This window comes from Lineus longissimus, chromosome 6 (assembly GCF_910592395.1).
Source record: "Lineus longissimus chromosome 6, tnLinLong1.2, whole genome shotgun sequence".
Classification (NCBI taxonomy): Eukaryota; Metazoa; Nemertea; class Pilidiophora; order Heteronemertea; family Lineidae; genus Lineus; species Lineus longissimus.
In genome coordinates this window covers 17,251,751-17,273,856 of record NC_088313.1, presented here as the reverse complement: position 1 = coordinate 17,273,856, position 22,106 = coordinate 17,251,751, and the positions used below count along the sequence as shown (strand labels likewise).

Below are 22,106 nucleotides of genomic sequence, written 5' to 3'. Positions count from 1 at the left end.
TTGTAATTCTGTCCTTATCAGGGCAGACTGGCAGTATTTATCTAAGTTGGCCAGAATATCTGTGATGCCGCTCCTGATAATGCCCTCGATTTTAGGTCCCGCGGCTGGCTGTGAGAGTCCCTGTTACATTAGTAGGCTGTACTGTATTCCACCCTGGCAACCGGCTGCCCTTCTAGTCCTTGGTGTTATCAGCGGCTCGACTGGCTGTGTTTCTGTTCTATAAATCATCTGTCCCAATCATCTGCACTGACAACTTCAACTAAAACACGCCCTTAATACTGGCTGTGCGTATGCGAGTCCTAGATATCATGCCTGGCTGTGAATTTGTCCCTGTGGACCTAATCATTGTAAGATGACTGGTCTGCTGGTTGTGACTGGTATAGCAGCGATTCTATCTTCGATATCACTACAGACTGGCTCAGTGATTCGGTCCTGATAACACCGAGACAGACTGGCTGTGATTTTGTCCTCGATAATATCAGGACAGACTGGTTGTAATTCTGTCCTTATCAGGGCAGACTGGCAGTATTTATCTAAGTTGGCCAGAATGTCTGTGATGCCGCTCCTGATAATGCCCTCGATCTCAGGTCCCGCGGCTGGCTGTGAGAGTCCCTGTAGTAGGCTGTACTGTATTCAACCCTGGCAACCGGCTGCCGTTCTAGTCCTTGGTGTTATCAGCGGCTCGACTGGCTGTGTTTCTGTTCTATAAATCATCTGTCCCAATCATCTGCACTGACAGTTTCAATTAAAACACGCCCTTAATACTGGCTGTGCGTATGCGAGTCCTAGATATCATGCCTGGCTGTGAATTTGTCCCTGTGGCCCTAATCATTGTCAGATGACTGGTCTGCTGGTTGTGACTCTGCACTTGTAACAGAGACGGCCATACTGGTACTAGCAGCGATTCTATCTTCGATATCACAGTGATTCGGTCCTGATAACATCGAGACAGACTGGCTGTGATTTTGTCCTCGATACTATCAGGACAGACTGGTTGTAATTCTGTCCTTATCAGGGCAGACTGGCAGTATTTATCTAAGTTGGCCAGAATGTCTGTGATGCCGCCCCTGATAATGCCCTCGATTTCAGGTCCCGCGCCTGGCTGTGATAGTCCCTGTAGTATGCTGTACTGTATTCCGCCCTGGCAACCGGATGCCGTTTATAGTCCTTGGTGTTATCAGCGGCTCGACTGGCTGTGTTTCTGTTCTATAAATCACCTGTCCCAATCATCTGCACTGACAGCTTCAATTAAAACACGCCTTTGATACTAGGTCTGTGCGTATGCGAGTCCTTGATATCATGCCTGGCTGTGAATTTGTCCCTGTGGGCCTAATCATTGTCATATGACTGGTCTGCTGGTTGTGACTCTGCACTTGTAACAGAGACGGCCATACTGGTACTAGCAGCGATTCTATCTTCGATATCACTACGGACTGGCTCAGTGATTCGGTCCTGATAAGACCGAGACAGACTGGCTGTGATTTTGTCCCTGTGGGCCTAATCATTGTCAGATGACAGGTCTGCTGGTTGTGACTCTGCACTTGTAACAGAGACGGCCATACTGGTACTAGCAGCGATTCTATCTTCAATATCACTTCGGACTGGCTCTCAGTGATTCGGTCCTGATAACACCGAGACAGATTGGCTGTGATTTTGTCCTCGATAATATCAGGACAGACTGGTTGTACTTCTGTCCTTATCAGGGCAGATTGGCAGTATTTATCTAAGTCATCAGGTCGGAATGACTGTGATTGTTTGTACCGGAAGTCATCAGGCCGGAATGGCTGCTCCTAATTTTCATGTTATCAGGCCAGACGGGTTGAGGTGCTGTAACCAGGCCGACTGGCTGTGATTTTGTCCTCGATAGTAGGGCAGGCTGCATGGTTGAGATCGATCCTTTCCTCGTCATCACTGTCTGGCTGTCAGTCATCAGGCATGATAATGGCTGTTTTGTAATCACTTGTGACTCCGTCTTCAATATTAAAACAGAATTGTACATGTTGTGATACATCGGGAAAGAGAGGTTGTGATCACCTTAGAATCGCAGTGTTGAGGACATCGCAGGTCTCCTATTAATTGAGGACACCTTCCTATAGCGCATTGTAGACATTCCCAAACACCCAGGACGACAGTCTTTTCACGACATCTGACAGAAATATAAGACATATCTTGATGGGGACTCCATAGTCAGGAGATTCCGAGGGGAACGAAATCAAGGACACTTTTGGAAATCCTCCGTTTGGACATGGCAATTTTGTTATGGGACAATCTTTATCAAGGACATCCTCATGGAGACATGGCCACGTACTACTTATTCAGAAGATTCTTTGGAAACATGGATACTCTGACACACACAGCTGCACTTTTTATTGAGAATATCCTCATCCTGGCGCTACAGAAACTCATGAAAACTTCCTCTTTTGCATTCAGATAAAGAAAATCAGCGGAAAGGTACGGTTTCTATTACAATATACTTTATTTTGTTGATACAACTACAGAATCTAGCAATGTTCTTTCAACTGCACCAAGGCCTGGCAACTACATGTATATCCACTCACACTGAATGAACAGTCAATTGAACTAAAGACGTTTTTAAATATCCTATTATGCACCCTGGGGAATCAGTTCCCCAACTAACGGAGAATCTTATATTGATCTTGTATATTCAAGGCATTACAACATTAATGAACAACTTTCTTACTTCCCAGGGCAGGTCAGCTCAGCAAGTTAGAAGGCCTGCCCGACTGCTCGGGATTCTCCAGGGTGAAATGAGGGACACTGGCCATAAGTAGGGTAACTTTGACTTTGAATTATCACCTTAAGTCACCTTATTTCAGCTTTATATCAATCAAAAGTATAGAACAATCAGTCACCCGATACAATAAATCAATCATTAAATCATACATTTTAACTGTACTTTTGTCAATGAGATTACCCTTCATACAGTACTATAACTACATGTACATATATACAAATATATACACACATACATTGTTCTCTTTCAAAAACGAAAAGAGAGTCATACTCCACAGAGAAGTATATCCTAGCCAGCCCTTAAGAATTTAACAGAGTCATCATATTGAAGGCAGTTCTTTGAATTGGATTCTCAAAAATTCTGCCAATCTCCAGTGCCCAGTGTCCAGCAACTTTGTAAACTACATTAGTGCCTGCTGGCTCTCCCACTTGTAACTCTTTCAGTGCCAGGATTTGGGCATTTTTGGGCATTGTCACTACCCAAAATCTCACAAAAATAATTGAGATACACTCATCAAAATTCTTCAAAACCTTTGTCTTTACCTCCTGTTTCAATAAAACAGCAGTAATAAGTAGGGGCATACTAGGATTATGTTCTAAATTTTTTGAGGGAGTGGTATTTTTGGCCGATTTTCACCATTTTTCACCTAAAATGAGGGGTGGCAAACCCCACCCCACCCTCTCAGTCGAAAAAATTATTCAATTTGGATGCCCCAGGCCAGAGAAACCATATGAACCACATTTGAGTAGCTGGGGACATCTGGTGTCGTCTGGAGGAACTAAAATACCTTAGTATTTAGGTCGTACATGTACGTCCTTGGGCACTGAAAGAGTTAAGGTATATCAGATTTTTCATTCTTTATATATCAAATGTTGATGTGTAATCACAATGCAGATGTCTATGATTTAAGGCCTTTGAAACAATACACTTCTTTGCAAGATGGGAGGCTAATTCTCTAGGGTGGTGATACATGTAGATGTAGAAGATTTAACATGGCACAGTAAACAAAACAAAATTAAAAAGGAAAGCACAAAAAAATACATGTACTATAAAAACGTGCCTCATATCAGATACAATGTACTTTAGGAGTTAAAAGGCAAAGCAATACTTAATGTTTGAGTTACTAAAACAAATTCTTAGAAAAGTACAAAATCTTTACATTCTCATATTCCATATGAGCTCATTAAGAGCAGAGATTCTGTAAACGTTACATGTATGAAATCTTTGGGATGATTTACCAAGTTTTAACAATTTCATCAAAACAAGGTGTATTAGAATAGATAGTTTGAGAGTTGTTTCAAAATTATTTAAAATGATATGTTACTAAATGTAAATGCTAACAGTTTTAAATGCAAAATAATACGAAATTATTATTTCAGGTTTGGCAAACAGTTACATTTGTTGTACATGTATACCAATGTTGCCATTTCAAGAAATTGCAAAATAAGATGGCCAGGAATATTCTGAAGTTTACAGCTGAGGTAAACCAATAAATAAAATTATAGGCCAGGGACTCCATGCCAATTCATTGCAAGAAGATCCGAGAAACCTGCACATAGCCCTGGGCCTCACACAATAGAGCCAGTGTGGCTATATCTGCTCTTCAGCAGATCTGGTAGACCCAATCTACCTGTGTCCTTCAATACATGATGTACACAGATTGTGGGGTCAGGTAACCCTGGCATGGACAGACTGTCCCTGCCCCGATTATTGTAAAGATTTGATAATACAAATAGCAAAACAGATGCACAGTCTATGAAACAGCAGATCCAACAAAACTAATCTCAAGTTCAGATCAGCCAAGGTTCTAGATCGAGCCTTGAACAGTATCATATTTAGCTGTTTAACCTTTTCCAGCACAGAATACTCCTTTGAGGACTTTGGCTCGGTAACACATTTGGCAGAAATTGAAACGAAATTTCCTGATATTGCATCCGGTAATGTCTTCAAAGGAGTGCTGACCTAACACTCACGGACGTTATCCTCTTGGGATTTCCTCTGGAATCACAGTGATTGACAGCTTTCTTTCTGGCCAGCTGAATACCTTTGGAAGGTCAATCTGAAGAAGAAATGTAACAAAGACATAAAGCATATGAAAGGCACACAAAATGACTCGGCAGGAAAGAACAAGCTGCATTAAATTTTGTTGCATAACATTGCAATTCATTACCAGGTGCAGCCTTTCAGCCAAGGGTATACGATGCTTCGATGATGACAAAACATGTACTGGGTATGTGGACTGTTGCTGTGTTAAAAATGGTACCGGCAGTTGTTAAGACATGTCAATCGCAACAGTTGACGACGAACTAGCTGGTCTTACCTCATTTGGTTCGGAAAGGCATTCAAAATCTTTCAACATCTCCTCAATAAAATCCTCTGCTATCAGAATATGTAACCATGGTCCGTGGGCAGCAAAGGGATGCTGCTCATCAGCTATGGACCCGACAACACTCGTTGATACTAGCGTTATAGCTACATCGTTCATCACACTTTTAAACGTAAAATGACGTCCATGCCTTAATCGGCCCCTAAAATTTAAATAAATTTGGCAATTATCACCCCGAAAAAACCTGATAGACAAAATTTTGTCTACACTTTCAAAATCTACTTGGCTGATTGGGTTGCTATGTTCTATGCAATAACGACTGAAAAACATACTTCAAATACAACGCAAGCAACTGTGTTGAACTAACTATGAGGCCTTTTCATAACAAGCAAAAGTTTAAACACCAGAAGAGATTCCAGCTGACATAGCATGGCGAAAATTTGGCGATCACTTGACCTCTTACCTCAATGCTAGTGGTAACAACTGTCCTGCCTCCAAGTTAAACTTGAGATTGATCGACTCAATCACCCTGGTTCTCAGCAGCTCTGTGGGACCATCACCACTACCGTTACTATCGAAGGATTCTTTTCTCGAATTGTCCCGTGAACTAAAGATAAGTAAGATCAATTACAAGGAGTGGTCCAACATCAAATATCTCCCTCAGCGAACACCTGTTAGTATGACACTCTTTCTATAAGGGACACTGATTTTCATCTCAAATTGGTCAATTCTATATAATTTGACCCCAATTTCTCCTTAAGGAGAGCATCTGTCAGTTCCAAGGGGGTGACTACAAGAGAAAGGTTCAACATGTACTTTATATAGATTGTCAAAACTGACAAATATTCAGCTGGATGCTTTTAGTCATAGGATTATCTCAAGTGAATCAACTTAGCATGCTAACCTGCCAAACAGGGATTGATTGTCCTGGTACCAGAAGAGTGTATTTCTACTTACTGTTCTCTGTGTGTATTATCATGGGGATCAAGAGTATCTGATTTAATGGGCGGTAGTGGTGGTTTGGCTGTACTCAATCCTTTCTTCAATGCAGCTTTGATTTGTTCCGATTCTGAAAGCGAATTTAGACATGGACCTTTTCAAACTAAATCATCAATGCAATATCAATGGTGTGATGTTTTGTGCTCGACTCAGAATCCTGTATCTGGACTAAGCAGATTCCTCAGAGCCAAAGAAGAGGCATCCAAATTTTCAAAACCCGAGCCCAATATTCTTCAAAATGGGCAAAAAGGTACAAAATGCAAGTAATGTGAATCACACAACACAGTATATTGGGTATTAAAGTTAGGAAGCATTGCGAATAGGGCAAACAGAGGTTTTGATGACAGCCCACTATTATCAATACCATGATAAACCATAATGTTATTGAATATACAACCTGTAATTAACAGCCATGGAATGTGCCAATGATCTTTTGTTTCAAGACGCAAAGACTTAAAACATTCCAGCCATGTTAAAACTACATGCAGTGTTAGATGATGACCAGCTCTGTTACCAACCCCTGGTAGTAATGGTAAATATTCACAGAACCCAATACATACATTTGGGTAAGCATTTGAAATTGAAGAAGGCAGACAGGGAAAACATAATCTAGAAAAGACACTTGCATAGAATCAGAGGATTAAGTTGCCTAAAAAGAGGTAATTGAGTATGTGCACAATGAGGAGGATTCAAGATATGGAAACATCTGTCAAACAAGACAAAGTCTAATTTGATCTGAAGCAAATTTCCTGGGACGATTTTCAAATTTGTTCACTTCCCATCCTCAGGCTGCACACACTACAAGAAGGATGCCTTACCAAAAGCTGAGATGCGAGGCCTATCTACAGTTTCAGTGCTACCCCTGCGATCTCCCTCCACCAAGACCCTGTTCTCTTTATCTTTATTCTCTTCATTCTGACCTTCGCCTTCCTCCCAGCTACATTTGCTGCTCACACCGCTCAGGTTGGAGCCTTCGGCCTCGATGCCATGATCCACTCTCTCCTGCGGAAAAAGGACACTAAATGATCAAATCATACTTGTAGGGCTGCTTGAACAAGTGTCACTCTATGTGCTCAACAATGCAAGTTACTGGCCTGAAAACATGATTCTGATCAGAAGGTAGTGGACTAATATTCTTCAGAAGTTGAAAGTTTCAAAGGACATGGCAAGCAACATAATAGAGTGACTTGCCCAAGGTTATAAGTAATGTGTCAGTGTCTTAATATCTTTGAGATGTATTTAAACTAAAGAAGGTTTTTTTCAAAATTACAAACCTGTAACTGAGGATCAATTTCAAAAATCGTCTCGCCTCGTCTCATACTGGATATAAGCCATGGACCACCAGCTCTGCAAACAAGAATTTTCAACAATCAACAAATTACTGACTTCTGAAGTCTTTCTTGCAGCCTAGAGCTGAACACTTCATGCTCGAAAAAAGTTTAAAACTCGATTTCAAACTTATATGAATTGTTATGAGGAAAAGCAGATAATTGTTTTTGCATTAGCTGGAGAGGAAAGAACTTCTACTCACACAGGCTGACTCTTCAATAACTCAATTACTCCTGCACCATTCCAATGCTGTGCAGCTTTGATTTCTTCAGCACATACACCAACAATCTGAAAAAATATCAAAAGTTGATTATGGCATTTTATCTACGGTCAATATTTTGCATACTAAGTTTATAAAGTGTTAGGAAGAAATACAAGATTTTGCATTATTCTCACCTGCACAAAGTTTACAGATCCAAAAGGAGTTTGTATCATCTTCAACTGAGGATCTTCTGCCATTACCATATGTTGTATCCGAGACTCTGACCCATCCAAAGGACTGTGCCAGGGAACATGGTCGCCACAACACAAGGTATTATCTGGAAATGAAACCAATTTGATAAGAACAGGTAATCTACAGAACTTAAAATCTTTATTACAAGTACACAAAAGTTTCACTTATACAAAACAGAAAATTAAAATGGCCATGAACATTTCCCAGCTTAGAGTAGCCTTTTGTGGAATACAGGGGTGAAACTTCCCGAATCAGTAACAACTTGCAAAACAGGGATCCTTGGCCGACTGGTAATCTAGCCTACTCTCATCTCTTTGTCACTGTCAGCACATGTTTCCTCAATGAAAATGGCCAGAGGACTGCGAGCGCATGAATAAGACTGGTTTCAATTCGACTGGGAGATGATTTGTACCTGACTGAAAGACGTATCTTGCCAAAGCTTGCATTAGTGAAGCAGGCCATGTAGGTGGCGCCGTCTCTCCAGTCTCACGTTTCAACCTCATCGTCAATTCAAAGCCGAACCCACTAATGCCATTTTCCCCAGTGCCTCTGAAACAAGAGATGTCGTAGGATGTTAAAAGACTAAGAGACATTCGAAGAGAGTGACATTTACAAAAATTGTTGCATTAGGAAAACACATGCCAGATTCAGTCCCTTGAACATCCGAAGCATGTTTGGGTTGCCAAGTGATATTGATCCCAAATTGATAAGAGAGGCTAACCAGACACTTATCACACAGTTTTACTTCAGTTCAGGCTGTAGACTGAACTTTCTTTTTATTACAACATGTCAAATAACAATACAAAGGTATGGTGAGGCCAACCAATTCAGCCCTCAAAGAAATGAGCACCCTTTAAAGCTACTTACTCATGGACTCTTCCATCACCATGGAGATCAGACAGCCCAAAACTAACATAGTGCCAGTGAGGGGGGACATTGAGGCTGGCGTCGCCAGGGTTCGCATACATACTGATGTAGTCTAAGGGATCTGGTCCTCCTCGCCTGAAAGTAATTCATACACAGTGTAACACGGTATTAAATTGGAAACAGAAAAAGGAACTGCATTAGGTCAAGATGCCACTGCAGCCTGGATAGAGTCTAACTTACATCATGTAATACATGGCCGGTCATGGTCGACTGATGGCGATGACATCGCTGTCGAGTCTGTGATGTCTCATCATTGTCTGCATGGGTGCCGAGGTGGAATTTCCCAAGTGATGGCGACGTCATTTGCATTTTCTGATATTGTCTGTCATACCGTCATGCAAGTCATACACAATAACCATACACAATAACCCCTATAATCATATGATTATCTAAAATTGCGTGTGATTTCTTTTGGCACACACTGTACCAAAAAAGTTACTTCTTGTCAAAAAGAAAATGAATTTCTGCAGAAATCGGGATATTACCAGTATTTCATCACCGCTGTGACTTGAAGGGGATTAACCTGGTCTGGGTATAAGCGTCTACATGCTGAATATATTGCCTCCAGTCCTGGTGGGGTGACTGAAACAGGCATTTGAGGGAAGGTTTGAGCCAGAATCCCTTCTCTTTCCTCCATCTTTCTGGGCTGATTGGGTGGTTGTGATTTCTGTTTGCCCTCCCAGCTAAAAAGGGAAGAATGTAAAGAAAATCTTACAAAAGCTGTTAAATTTTGACTTTTCTAAAACCGAAACATTTAAATATAAGTTTCTTTCGAAACTCCTGAAATAGTTTAGATAAATACATTCCATAAAATGTGCCGTACAAAATTATGATAAGTTACTGGGGAGGGAAGGCAAATACTGGTAAGAACAGCCAATTAAGCAGAAGAAGATCAAGAGTGTTTCAAGGAGGTATCGTGGCGGCTATGTTTATGCATCTATAAATAGCTTCGGGAACACCATTATGACGTTATGACATCATCAATGGAATTCCGAGTGGTACGTGTGGACCGTCCTGGCCACACAGGAAGACTTCAATTAGCCCAGTATAAAATAAGTTTTGTATCACATTTATTTTTTAAAAATAAACAAAAAATATCTGCTGTAATGAATTTACCATGTAGTGTGTATTTCTAGTCTAAATCACACAAAAAGACGTACCGGAAGTTATGCCCGTGACCACTCCCTGAATGCTGGCTGAAAAAGCAGAATCTGATTTTTTCTGTCGATTAAAAGTGGAAATATCCACAATATGGAGTCGTATGATGTGATTGCTAACCAGCCGGTTGTAATTGATAATGTATGTAATCTATCGCCACCTTGGATCATTTGATCAACAATCGAAATATCTCAGTAGACGCCATCGAACCGTGGCAAGATTTCATGATATGAAAATCTGGCAGAGTGGTTTCTGATGCCTGCTGTACAAAATGTACACTGTCGCTGTACTGTCATGACTGTGTAGACTGTAGTGTACATATTTCTGCATCTAATTGTCATTTTGTATAAAACTGAAATAACTCCAACTGGCGACATAACTAGCCTATGTTAAAATAAGTCTTGCATGACAGATGATTGGTCGAGTCATTTCTTTAGTCAAAGTCATTTCCTTGAATGCAAAAAAAGGCCTACTGAGTGATAGTGATAAGTCAAGTGATACTGATTGATAGGCCTAACTAACAATACATTAATCAATGCACAGAATTACAGTATATACATTTACATAGCATTGCAACTCTTTCTTTCTCTTTTCTAGGGTTCTGGTGTTATCAAAGCTGGCTTTGCTGGTGACCAAGTTCCCAAGTATCACTTCCCAAATTTGTAAGTATTTCTAAATCATCTAGAGGTAAATAAAATAAAATAAGGGAAACAAGGTAGATTTCGTATGTTTTGAAATATTCATTTCCTCACCTTTCATATTCATCCCCCCTGTCAGAAGAACAGATTGTCGCAAGGTTGCGCTGGCTCAATTCCGTTTTTGGGTGGGCCTTTCGAAATGTTCGATCCCTTTTTGTCACTCTATTCTGTGGAACTTGCTTTCCATTCATTTCTAAAAAAATATACAGTATGTCCGAAAGATGTGATTATGGATATTCACAGGCACTGGATTTTGATTCTAAGTATGGTACTTTATCCAGTTGGGCACTGCCACTGTAAATGTATCCAATCAATACACACTTTTGATATAAAACGATAACAGTTTTGGCTGAAGTGAAAGTAATTGACACAATATGGTTATTCCAATCTCAGACCACTGATAGTGATATGTGTTAAAACCTAAAGTAAAAGGTTAAAGCATGGTAATTGGTGGAGTACTGTCACACTGTTGAATCCTGTCTCTCTAAAGACCAATGGAAAGCTTGTGCGTTGTTTATTTGGCATCCCTGGCAGGCTGTGAAAATCTAGTCTAATGTCAGTGGTACAGTTTGCTATGGTGACAGTTGTAGCAAGTCAAAGAATGCATGCATTGCCACGCCCTGTCACATAATAATTAACACGTTGTCATAGTTGTACTTACCATACTTTTCATGGCTTTAAAGTTCATGCAGTTTCAAGATAAACTATACACCTGATATGTATGATTCATCCACACTATAGTATAACTTTCCCCTGGTGTATGTGACTGTGCTTGAATCAGTCTAAGGTTTTTCACTAATGGGAGGTAAGCATTGGTCTGATCTTGACTCAAAATCTAATATTGTTCGCCACCAGGAGGAAGGGCCCCAAACACCAAAGAACACATGTCGCATGATGCCAATTTTGTCAGACCTTTAGGGTTAAAATACATCGTGTGATTTACAGGATTCTGCAACATGTGCATGTACGGTGCATCATCATGTGTCTGTTGATCATTGTGACCTCAGCAGATGTCACCAAACAGACCATCAGTCTAGATTGCCTTCCTTTGTTGGAGCAAATATCCATGTACATGCATATGAATTATTTTGTTATGGAGGCAACAGGTTTGTAAATGTGTTCATTTTTTACTGTCATATATAAATGATATTACACCCAGGCCAACTTTGTTTTGATTGATAAGACAAGATGTTATTATTATCGGTTGGAAAAATAAATACCAGTACATACATGTACTTCCATTTTGTAGGAATTCTGAAAAAAAATTGATTGTCCCCTTCAGTGACTGAGGGGGTTCTGGAGGAAAGTCTGTCTCTCTGCCATTTTTTGTGCAACTGTCATACAATGGTGGTTAATTATGTATGGTTGGCATGTTGTTATGATCAGCTTATGAAATAAAGCACAACATCACTCTGAATCATTCCTATCCTAATCAATCAGCCTGCCTTGCAGCTGCAGCATTGATTAAACAGCTCTCCTCCAGTCCAACTCCCAAGTCCATCCAGCACTGTCATGCTGTACATTTTTCTCCCACGTGATTAAAACAATGTTTACTTGTCTCATTGATTAAATTCTCTCATTGTGTGTGATGTATTGAGTGTTTGTCCAGATGGTGTTCGGTAAAGTCCGGTAAAGGCAATTCAACTTGTCTTTCATGCCTGACATGTGCTTGAGGTCATCGTTGCTGCAGTGTCATTATAGATTAACCCTTGAAAGGCAACTAGGCGAAACAAAACGCCATGCCATGTGATGTACCCTTCTTACTTCATTTTCTATCTTCCTAATATAACTCCGAGCTATTCTGTTGTGACAGAAACACTCAACCAGTCATTAGACAAACTAGAATGATGCTATACCAAGTCATCATTATTGAGCTTTGTAAAAATTCCAACTTTCAAACTTTCCCTTGGTTGTGTCTTTTAGTATTGGAAGGCCGAAACATGTGCGCGTCATGGCTGGTGCTCTTGAGGGAGACCTGTTCCTTGGACCCAAGGCAGAGGAGCACCGGGGCCTGCTGAGTATCCGTTACCCAATGGAACATGGCATTGTAAAGGACTGGAATGATATGGAGAGGATCTGGCAGTACATTTACTCCAAGGATCAGCTGCAGACATTCTCGGAAGAAGTAAGTCGGGGTTTGCTGAAGTTAGGGATCCACAATTAATTCAATGTATAATTTGACTCATCTCCACAAAATAGTCCTGCACAATGATGAACTTAATTGAATGGAATTCTACCTTTGATGTTATCCTGTGTCTATATAAAATTGAAGTTTTCACTGCACACACAGTCTAATGCCGGTGTGGATCCTGATTGCTGCCCATGTCTTATTCTTCAGCATCCAGTGCTACTGACAGAAGCTCCATTGAACCCACGGCGGAATAGAGAGAAAGCTGGAGAGATTTTCTTTGAGACGTTCAACGTACCAGCACTTTTCATCTCCATGCAAGCTGTACTTAGTTTGTAAGTATCATAAGACTTTTGAATGCGTGGTTGTTCCTATGTCCTTGATCTTTGAGGATTGTCCACCTGCCAGCAGTGTCTCCTATGCCAGGTTTCACTGTCATTTTTTTCTCTCGAATTTCTGTTCTTATATCGGTTGAGAGTTTATTGTAGATTTTAAGATTTTAATCCTAAGGATTCTTTAATACAACTCTGTCTTGAATTGTGTGCCATGTCTAGATTGATTTTCCGATCTCACCCTCTCTTCAGATATGCTACTGGCCGAACTACAGGTGTGGTTTTAGACTCTGGAGATGGCGTGACTCATGCTGTGCCGATATATGAAGGATTTGCTATGCCACACAGTATCATGCGGGTGGATCTTGCAGGCCGAGATGTGACGCGATACCTTCAACTGCTCCTTAGGAAAGAAGGACATAACTTCCATACTTCGGCAGAGTTAGAAATAGTCAGAACAATAAAAGAGGTGAGGGATATACGAAATGATATACAAAATTAAGCAGAATTTCTGGCACTGCTCCTGTCGTGCATTTTAAACCAGGGCCCTGTTTTCACTGGAAAAGTTTAAGGTGTATGAGTACTAGCAAAAGAAAGCCGGACTAACTCCTATGAAATATGTTGGCAAGAGTCATTTTGGATAAAAATGTACTGATCTGTTCAGTTGAAAAAATGGAAAATTGTCTAAAATCTAAACAAGTTTACCAACCAAATTTCCATTTCATTTCAGAGGGCATGTTACTTATCTATAAATCCACAAAAGGAAGAGACCTTAGAAACAGAGAAATCTCATTACCCACTTCCAGATGGTAGCATTTTAGAGGTAAGTTCTGGAAAATCTAAATAAAGGGCGGTAAAGTTCCCCCGATTCTCTAAACACCTCTTCCAGCACTGAACCCTTGCTGACGGATCGGTGCAGTCTTCCCTAAATTAAAGAGTAAGTAGAAAGCATTTAAAACCGTTCAAAATACTTATCTACTTACTCTTTGAGCTCTCACATTTCTAAGGAGTAAGTTAATTGATTCCTTACCTCAGCTGTATTCCCTAATATCGTTTTTTCTTATTTCTAGGTTGGACCTGCCAAATTCCGTGCTCCTGAACTGTTATTCAGACCAGACCTTATTGGTGAAGAATTTGAAGGTCTCCATGAAGTTCTAATTTATGCCATACAGAAATCAGATATGGATCTTAGGAAAACGCTCTATTCTAACATTGTTTTATCAGGAGGGTCAACGCTTTTCAAAGGTAAGAACATTGATTGCTTGATTCATTCGATTTTCAGCATCTCAAATTCGAACATTACAGGAAAATGGGATGTTCAGAATTGGACTAGATCTGACCTTCTGTGAACAACAATGCAATAACCTAGGGACAGTCAGAACCATATGCATTTAGCATGCAGCGACCATAATTTACCGCTACTCTATGGTAACAGGTCCGAAATTTCAACTTTGCAATGTGTTCTTGGGTAAATAATTACAACAAAGCTGTCGTGTTTCACTTCAGGATTTGGTGACAGATTGCTTAGTGAAGTCAAGAAATTGGCACCAAAGGATATAAAAATCAGGGTAAGTGCTAAAACTCTCCTTAAATTTTCGATATACACATGTATTATTGAGACCACAACAGGATCATCTTCGCCTTGACTATAATAATGTACTTGATAGTAAAAAATCTACCTGATTTCCCTCAGTTCATTTATTTTTTACAAATTGTCCTTGTCTGTCACTGGTAGTGGTAGGGTGGATTACAGAATTTGGGTAGAAGTTTTCCAAGGATCATTTTCCAAGTTGATTTTAAGACAGTTGATGTAATCATGTCCATTATCTTCCATTCAGATATCAGCACCTCAAGAAAGATTATATTCTACATGGATAGGGTAAGTGTCTTTTTTTTGGTGTGTTTTGGGCATAGAGGAGGTGTGGCCTATGGCTGAGCCATTACAATCACTAGTACAGTGTTTGTTTAATACACAACTCTGACACACCGCATTTGACTCTGACAAACACTTTTACAGGAGGTATATCAAAGAAAAAAGAGGAGGATGGATCATTGGGCCATTTCTGGTTTGCATTGAATATAGGATGTTACGAAAGTTGTCTTTATTTTCACTCGGAGCCATCCTTTATCGTTTCAGTGGATCTATCTTAGCATCATTAGATACATTCAAGAAGATGTGGGTCTCAAAGCGGGAATATGATGAAGAGGGTCCGCGGGCGGTCCACAGGAAAACGTTCTGAGGATGATTGGGTCAACGAAGTATCACCATGGCGATTACTATTATGGGATGTTAAGCAGAGACAGCATTTCTTTTTCCCTGGACTGTGCAGGGATGGGAGGGGATCTAGTGCTATCTTAGTGTGCCTATGTGGGTTATTCCAGTCAAACTTGAACTCTGGGCTACTGATAACATGATCAGGGTAGTTTGCCCAGCTTCTGTACATTCTATGCACATGGTCTACATGTACTTTGTAGTGTTCCTTAGAGACATTAGAGTGTGTGTAGAGAATACCTCTCCATGCTAGTTTCCTACTGGTACTGCCCTCCAACATCAATGCCTTCTGTCCTCGGTTGACCCACTTGGCTATTCTGTATCTTACATCTAGACAGGCACTCACATAGTTGGTGAGTTGGCTTAATGTTAGAAGCTGGCAGTGCATTTGCATGTGTACCAGAATGTACAGGAGCTGTGGGGTTATGTTCTGGGATCATTACTAGTAGATGGGACATTGGGAGGACGTTTCAACTTGGACCTTTGTTTCATGGAGTTGGTCTGCTGCACGCTTGGCAGTTGCTAAGAAATTTATTTATTGTTCAATAAATTGAGCTGGCAAACTTGTGCGCTATTGATAGCCTAGGCCAGCTAATATATTGAATGCTAGCATGTTATGTATATATGTTTTACTAATACATGTAATGAAACATTTTCTGAAAATGAAAATGAGTCAATGACAATACATGTAGTCTGTTTTGCTTATCCTTATACTAAGGAAGGACTGCTTTGTAAAAAAATATGATTTCCAAATTTTTTCCCTGAAGTTGCAAAATCTATGTAATAATGGTACATCTCTTTCAAGCTTGTCTTGGTGACCTTTTAGAGAACACATACAGTACATGTAAATAAATTGAATTGAAAGCTTTTCCATTTTTTTGCCGCATACCTAGGGTGCCATTACAACAGTACAGATTTTCAAAGTACATGTATTCCATATCAGGGGAAATAATGTCTTTAATGGGTTTCTTTGTACAGCTACTGGTCATGCTTTAGAATAGAGTAAAAATGATTTGTTGACAGATCTGGTGAGTGACACACATGATAGAAAGATTTAGGGAAAATGGAAATAATGCAGAAACTTGTCATTCGACAAAATAGTGCATAGTCCGTTTGAAGTACTTTTGAATAGATCAAAATTCTTATGAATACCTGCTGGTAAAAACAAAAATGAACCCCTTTGTTTTCACTGCTTTGGTGATTCATCCATGTAGCTTTCAGTTCTGATCTTGGCAGATTTATCTGGGTTGTTTTCTGGACACCCTGTAGGGTGCTTTGGAGTTTAGGAATTAGTTTCACTGCCAACAATAGATAATCAGGGCTTGTAGTTTGCAATTACCCTAGAGGAAAGGTTACCATCCAGCCTACATGTACATGATTGAACTAATGACTATTTTGATTATGTGGCCTTTACAATTTGATGTTTAGGTTGGAAAAGAAGGGGAGATTTTCTATAGCCCCTGCCTGTTGCAGTGCTGAGTGAAGCAGCTAGATGGGGAACTAATTCTCTAGGGTAAATTAGGATAATTTGTTTACATGAATTAGTTTGATTTGTGCTTGGTTTTTGTACCTTTTCCATGATTGAGAATTTTGAGATGTTCAATCACACTTTCATAGAATTCATGTAGGATCAAGACAACTTTGGCTCATGTTCATTGAGCAACAGTGAACAGTTCGTTACTAAATCTGGTGTAGCAATGGATAAATTCTCCTAAGATGGACCTTATTGATCAACCTTATCCTAGCCATGACATTTGTTATCCTTGTACAGCTGATGATTTGGGCCATGTCATTTGGATGACCCTCCGGGTTGAAGCTTGTTGCTTGAGGACTGAGGCATTTTTTCCCCACTGATCAAAGAGGCTATTGCATGTATTTGGTTCGACCTTCCTTGCAGTGATCAGGAAAGGATCATGATATGATTTGTCGTCAACTGCCCCTTACGTCTTTTGCTTGTCGTGTCTGAACTACGAAGTCTCTGTTTCTAAAATACATCAAGAATGCACAAATTCTCCCCTTCTATGAATGGTCCAATTTCAAGTGTGTGTTGTGATGATTGTACTGTTAATACATGTATATCAGAATGGGGTATCAGCATCCTATTGGTATCGAGAGGTGCCAATTTTCACTAGGGTATGCGTCAAAATGACGTTGTTCAGACAAAATTGACATCACGCTGTCACATCAGTGAATATCCTAGTGACAGTTGACACCACGTGGCGGCGGTCATAGTTTAGCTGTTACCCTATTGTCCCTTCTCTGTTGTTGTTTTGCATTACTTGTGAAGTACATTCATGGAGACTTCTGTTTAAAGACAACTACATGTACATGTACAATACAACATGTTAAGAAGATAGCTTGTTACATGACAAGGGTGAATTGTGAATCACTTTTCTTCGCGAAGCTTGTACCATTTGTATCAATCTATCTGTGTTAATGTTTATGCACTATTGAAGCAAATAATTGTTTTCTCTGCTTCTGACGTATTTGGGTTTTTAACATCTGAATTTCTCTGGAGACATTTGCAGACTGGTTTCCAATCATGGTTGGTCTCTCATTATGACTGTATATAGATGTACATGTGTAGATGTAACACTAAATTGGTGTAGGACCTAAAGCTCTACTGCCAGTGGTGGGGTTATACAAGCAAGCCATTCTGTTGGTTGAAATTGGCATATTTTTGTGCTCTTAACTTCAACCTGGGCACAGTCATATTGGCCAAATAATGGATCCACTTTAAAATCAATTCAGAGGACATTTTGCTGAAGTATAAATCAGATGCCAATTTCAATGAATGGGTTAAGCTTGGTGCCTTTTCTATCCTTTCCTCCCATTATGTACATGGCATAAACGAATCATGTCCAGAGCTTTTCTTGTCAATAAAATATAAATATTACAAACATCTATACTAGTAATTGCCTACTTCAATCTGACTGCGGGAATCTCCCTGGAAGCTTCCCTGATGATTTGATATGATTGTCCCTGATCTCATCTTTTAAGGCTAGATGAAGTTGGCCATGGTCACCATCAGGATTATTGATGTGATCTTGCGTGTGACAAACTGAGTCGACGCCCATCCATGGGTTTTGACATCTGCCCGCGACCATTTTGTGAAGGACTTTAGCACACCAGTTGTATGCAAGCACTCGTCCCTTGGTTATGGAATAATCCTGGGAGATGGGGAGGACTGTTAAACTGGGTAAAAATTTATCTTGGGAATATGTGACAGGTTGATACGGACTTGTTGTTCATTTCCCTATTGTAGACTTTTTGGCTCACCGTAGGGGAGTCTATACAACACCGCAGTGTCCGTCGTCCGTCGTCGTCCGTCGTCGTCCGTCGTCGTCGTATCCTGTTTCAAAAACAGTGGCACGTTTCTTAACCGCTAAGCCTATGAACTTGTAACTTTGTACACAGGACTCCCTTGGTCAGATGACCTGTGACACTAAATTTCGGTCCGATCTGATTCTTAATTTGGCCACCAGGGGGCCGAATGTAGATATCTAAAAAGTGTGATATCTCGCTTATTAATAACTTGTTTGGAATGAAATTTTTGTGGTAGGTACTCATAGCAAGGGTACATCATATATCATACGGGTTTTTAATTTGACCTACTTTTCAAGGTCACAGAGGTCAAATGGCGTAAATTGGCTGTTTCAGTGTAACTATGGCACGTTTTTCAACCTCCACAGCTATGAACTTGAAACTTAGTACATATAACCCCCTATACCAGATAACCTCTGGTGCTGAATTTCGGTCTGATCTGATTCTCAACTTGGCCACCAGGGGGCCGAATGTGGATACCTAAAAAGTGTGATAATTCGCTTATCAATAACTTGTTTTCAATAAAACTTTCGTGGTGGGTACTAATAGCAAGGATACATCATATATCGTACGGGTTTTTAATTTGACCTACTTTTCAAGGTTGCAGAGGTCAAATGGCATAAATTGGCTGTTTCAGTGTAACTATGGCACGTTTCTCAACCGCCACAGCTATGAACTTGAAACTTGGTACATATAACCCCCTATATCAGATAACGTCTTGTGCTGAATATCGGTCCGATCTGATTCTCAATTTGGCCACCAGGGGGTCGAATGTGGATATCTAAAAAGTGTGATATCTCGCTTGATGACTTGTTTTCGATAAAACTTTTGTGGTAGGTACTCATAGCAAGGATACATCATATATCATATGGGTTTTTAATTTGACCTACTTGTCAAGGTCACAGAGGTCACAACGCAGACACAGATATGGCCGAAATTGCATGTTTCGTGTTTTTCGTGTTGTGGCAATCCAAAGGTCGTGAGTTCAAACCCCGGTCAAGGACGGCCAAAAATATTTTTTTTATTTTATTATTTTTTTTATCTTTTCACTTTTGTCTTTTCTGACTTGTACCTTACATTTTCTTGATTTTTGGCTCACCGTAGGGGAGTCTTTACAATACCGCAGTGTCCGTCGTCCGTCGTCGTCTGTCGTCGTCCGTCGTCGTCGTCGTATCCTGTTTCAAAAACAGTGGCACGTTTCTTAACCGCTAAGCCTATGAACTTGTAACTTTGTACACAGGACTCCCTTGGTCAGATGACCTGTGACACTAAATTTCGGTCCGATCTGATTCTTAATTTGGCCACCAGGGGGCCGAATGTAGATATCTAAAAAGTGTGATATCTCGCTTATTAATGACTTGTTTGGAATAAAATTTTTGTGGTAGGTACTCATAGCAAGGATACATCATATATCATACGGGTTTTTAATTTGACCTACTTTTCAAGGTCACAGAGGTCAAATGGCGTAAATTGGCTGTTTCAGTGTAACTATGGCACGTTTTTCAACCTCCACAGCTATGAACTTGAAACTTAATACATATAACCCCCTATACCAGATAACCTCTGGTGCTGAATTTCAGTCTGATCTGATTCTCAACTTGGCCACCAGGGGGCCGAATGTGGATACCTAAAAAGTGTGATAATTCGCTTATCAATAACTTGTTTTCAATAAAACTTTCGTGGTGGGTACTCATAGAAAGGATACATCATATATCGTACAATTTTTTAATTTGACCTACTTTTCAAGGTTGCAGAGGTCAAATGGCATAAATTGGCTGTTTCAGCGTAACTATGGCACGTTTCTCAACCGCCACAGCTATGAACTTGAAACTTGGTACATATAACCCCCTATATCAGATAACCTCCTGTGCTGAATATCGGTCCGATCTGATTCTCAATTTGGCCACCAGGGGGTCGAATGTGGATATCTAAAAAGTGTGATATCTCGCTTATTGATGACTTGTTTTCGATAAAACTTTTGTGGTAGGTACTCATAGCAAGGATACATCATATATCATATGGGTTTATAATTTGACCTACTTGTCGAGGTCACAGAGGTCACAACGCAGACACAGATATGGCCGAAATTGCATGTTTTGTGTTTTTCGTGTTGTGGCAATCCAAAGGTCGTGAGTTCAAACCCCGGTCAGGGACGGCCAAAAATATTTTTTTATTTTATTATTTTTTATCTTTTCCCTTTTGTCTTTTCTGACTTGTATCTTACATTTTCTTGATTTTTGGCTCACTGTAGGGGAGTCTTATGTAATACCGCAGTGTCCGTCGTCCGTCGTCGTCGTCCGTCGTCGTATCCTATTTAAAAAACAGTGGCACGTTTCTTAACCGCCAGGGCTATGAACTTAAAACTTTGTACACAGCACCCCCTAGGTCCGGTGACCTCTGACACTGAATTTCGGTCCGATCTGATTCTCAACTTGGCCACCAGGGGGCCAAATGTTGATATCTAAAAAGTGTGATATCTCGCTTATTAGTGACTTGTTTTCGATGAAACTTGTGTTGTAGGTACTCATAGCAAATATACATCTTATATCATACGGGTTTTTAATTTGACCTACTTTTCAAGTTCACAGAGGTCATATGGCGTAAATTGGCCGTTAGAGTGTAAACTATGGCACGTTTCTTAACCACTAAAGCTATGAACTTGAAACTTGGTACATATAACCCCCTATATCACATAGCCTCTGGTGCTGAATTTCAGTTTGATCTGATTCTCAACTTTGCCACCAGGGGGCCAAAAGTGGATATCTAAAGTGTGATATCTCGCTTATAAGTGACTTGTTTTCGATAAAATTTTTATGGTAGGAACTCTTAGGAAGAATACATCACATGTCTTACGGGTTTTCAATTTGACCTACTTTTCAAGGTCACAGAGGTCATATGGCGTAAATTGGCCGTTGGAGTGTAAACTATGGCACGTTTCTTAACCAGTAAAGCTATGAACTTGAAACTTGGTGCATATAACCCCCTACATCAAATAACCTTTGATGCCGAATTTTGGCCTGATCTGATTCTTTATTCGGCCACCAGGGGGCCATAATGGAAAAAGGAAGAAGTGCAATATCTTGCTTATTTGAGTGAATTGTTTTCGATAAAATTTTTATGGCAGGGACTTCTAGCAAGGATACACCACATGTCCTACGATTTTTGGATTTGACCTCCTTTTCTAGGTCACAGAGGTCAAATGGCGTAAATTGGCCATTAGAGTGTAACTATGGCACGTTTCTTAACTGCTGAAGCTATGAACTTGAAAGTTGGTACATGTAACCCCCTACATCAGATAATCTCTGACACCGAATTTTGGCCTCATCTGATTCTTGATTTGGCCACCAGGGGGTCAAAACTGAAAAAGTAGGACGTGCAATATCTTGCTTATTAATGACTTTTTT

At 40.2% G+C, this 22,106-nt stretch overlaps 2 protein-coding genes across 3 annotated transcripts; one reads left to right on the top strand and one right to left on the bottom strand.

Moving 5' to 3' along the window:
* Positions 1–2,460: 2,460 nt before the first annotated feature.
* LOC135489577 (suppressor of fused homolog) lies at positions 2,461–9,445 on the bottom strand. Of its 2 annotated transcripts, none has more exons than XM_064774978.1 (11): positions 9,276–9,445; positions 8,731–8,865; positions 8,276–8,412; positions 7,806–7,948; positions 7,612–7,697; positions 7,355–7,427; positions 6,899–7,082; positions 6,039–6,150; positions 5,545–5,688; positions 5,076–5,283; positions 2,461–4,814 (listed from the first exon to the last, which is right to left on the bottom strand). In XM_064774978.1, exons 1-11 carry the CDS (start codon positions 9,425–9,427, stop codon positions 4,734–4,736), a joined length of 1,455 nt encoding a protein of 484 aa, XP_064631048.1. In that variant the 5' UTR covers positions 9,428–9,445; the 3' UTR covers positions 2,461–4,733. The 2 variants fall into 2 exon arrangements, with proteins under 2 accessions (XP_064631048.1, XP_064631049.1); XM_064774979.1 differs by having other exon boundaries at positions 7,001–7,082.
* Positions 9,446–9,968: 523 nt separating this feature from the next.
* LOC135488927 (alpha-centractin) lies at positions 9,969–18,284 on the top strand. Its single transcript, XM_064773890.1, has 10 exons — positions 9,969–10,089; positions 10,546–10,610; positions 12,570–12,771; positions 12,985–13,109; positions 13,359–13,575; positions 13,837–13,929; positions 14,177–14,351; positions 14,613–14,674; positions 14,945–14,985; positions 15,244–18,284. The coding sequence occupies exons 1-10, from the start codon at positions 10,042–10,044 to the stop codon at positions 15,344–15,346; spliced, it is 1,131 nt and encodes a 376-aa protein (XP_064629960.1). The 5' UTR covers positions 9,969–10,041; the 3' UTR covers positions 15,347–18,284.
* Positions 18,285–22,106: the final 3,822 nt, after the last annotated feature.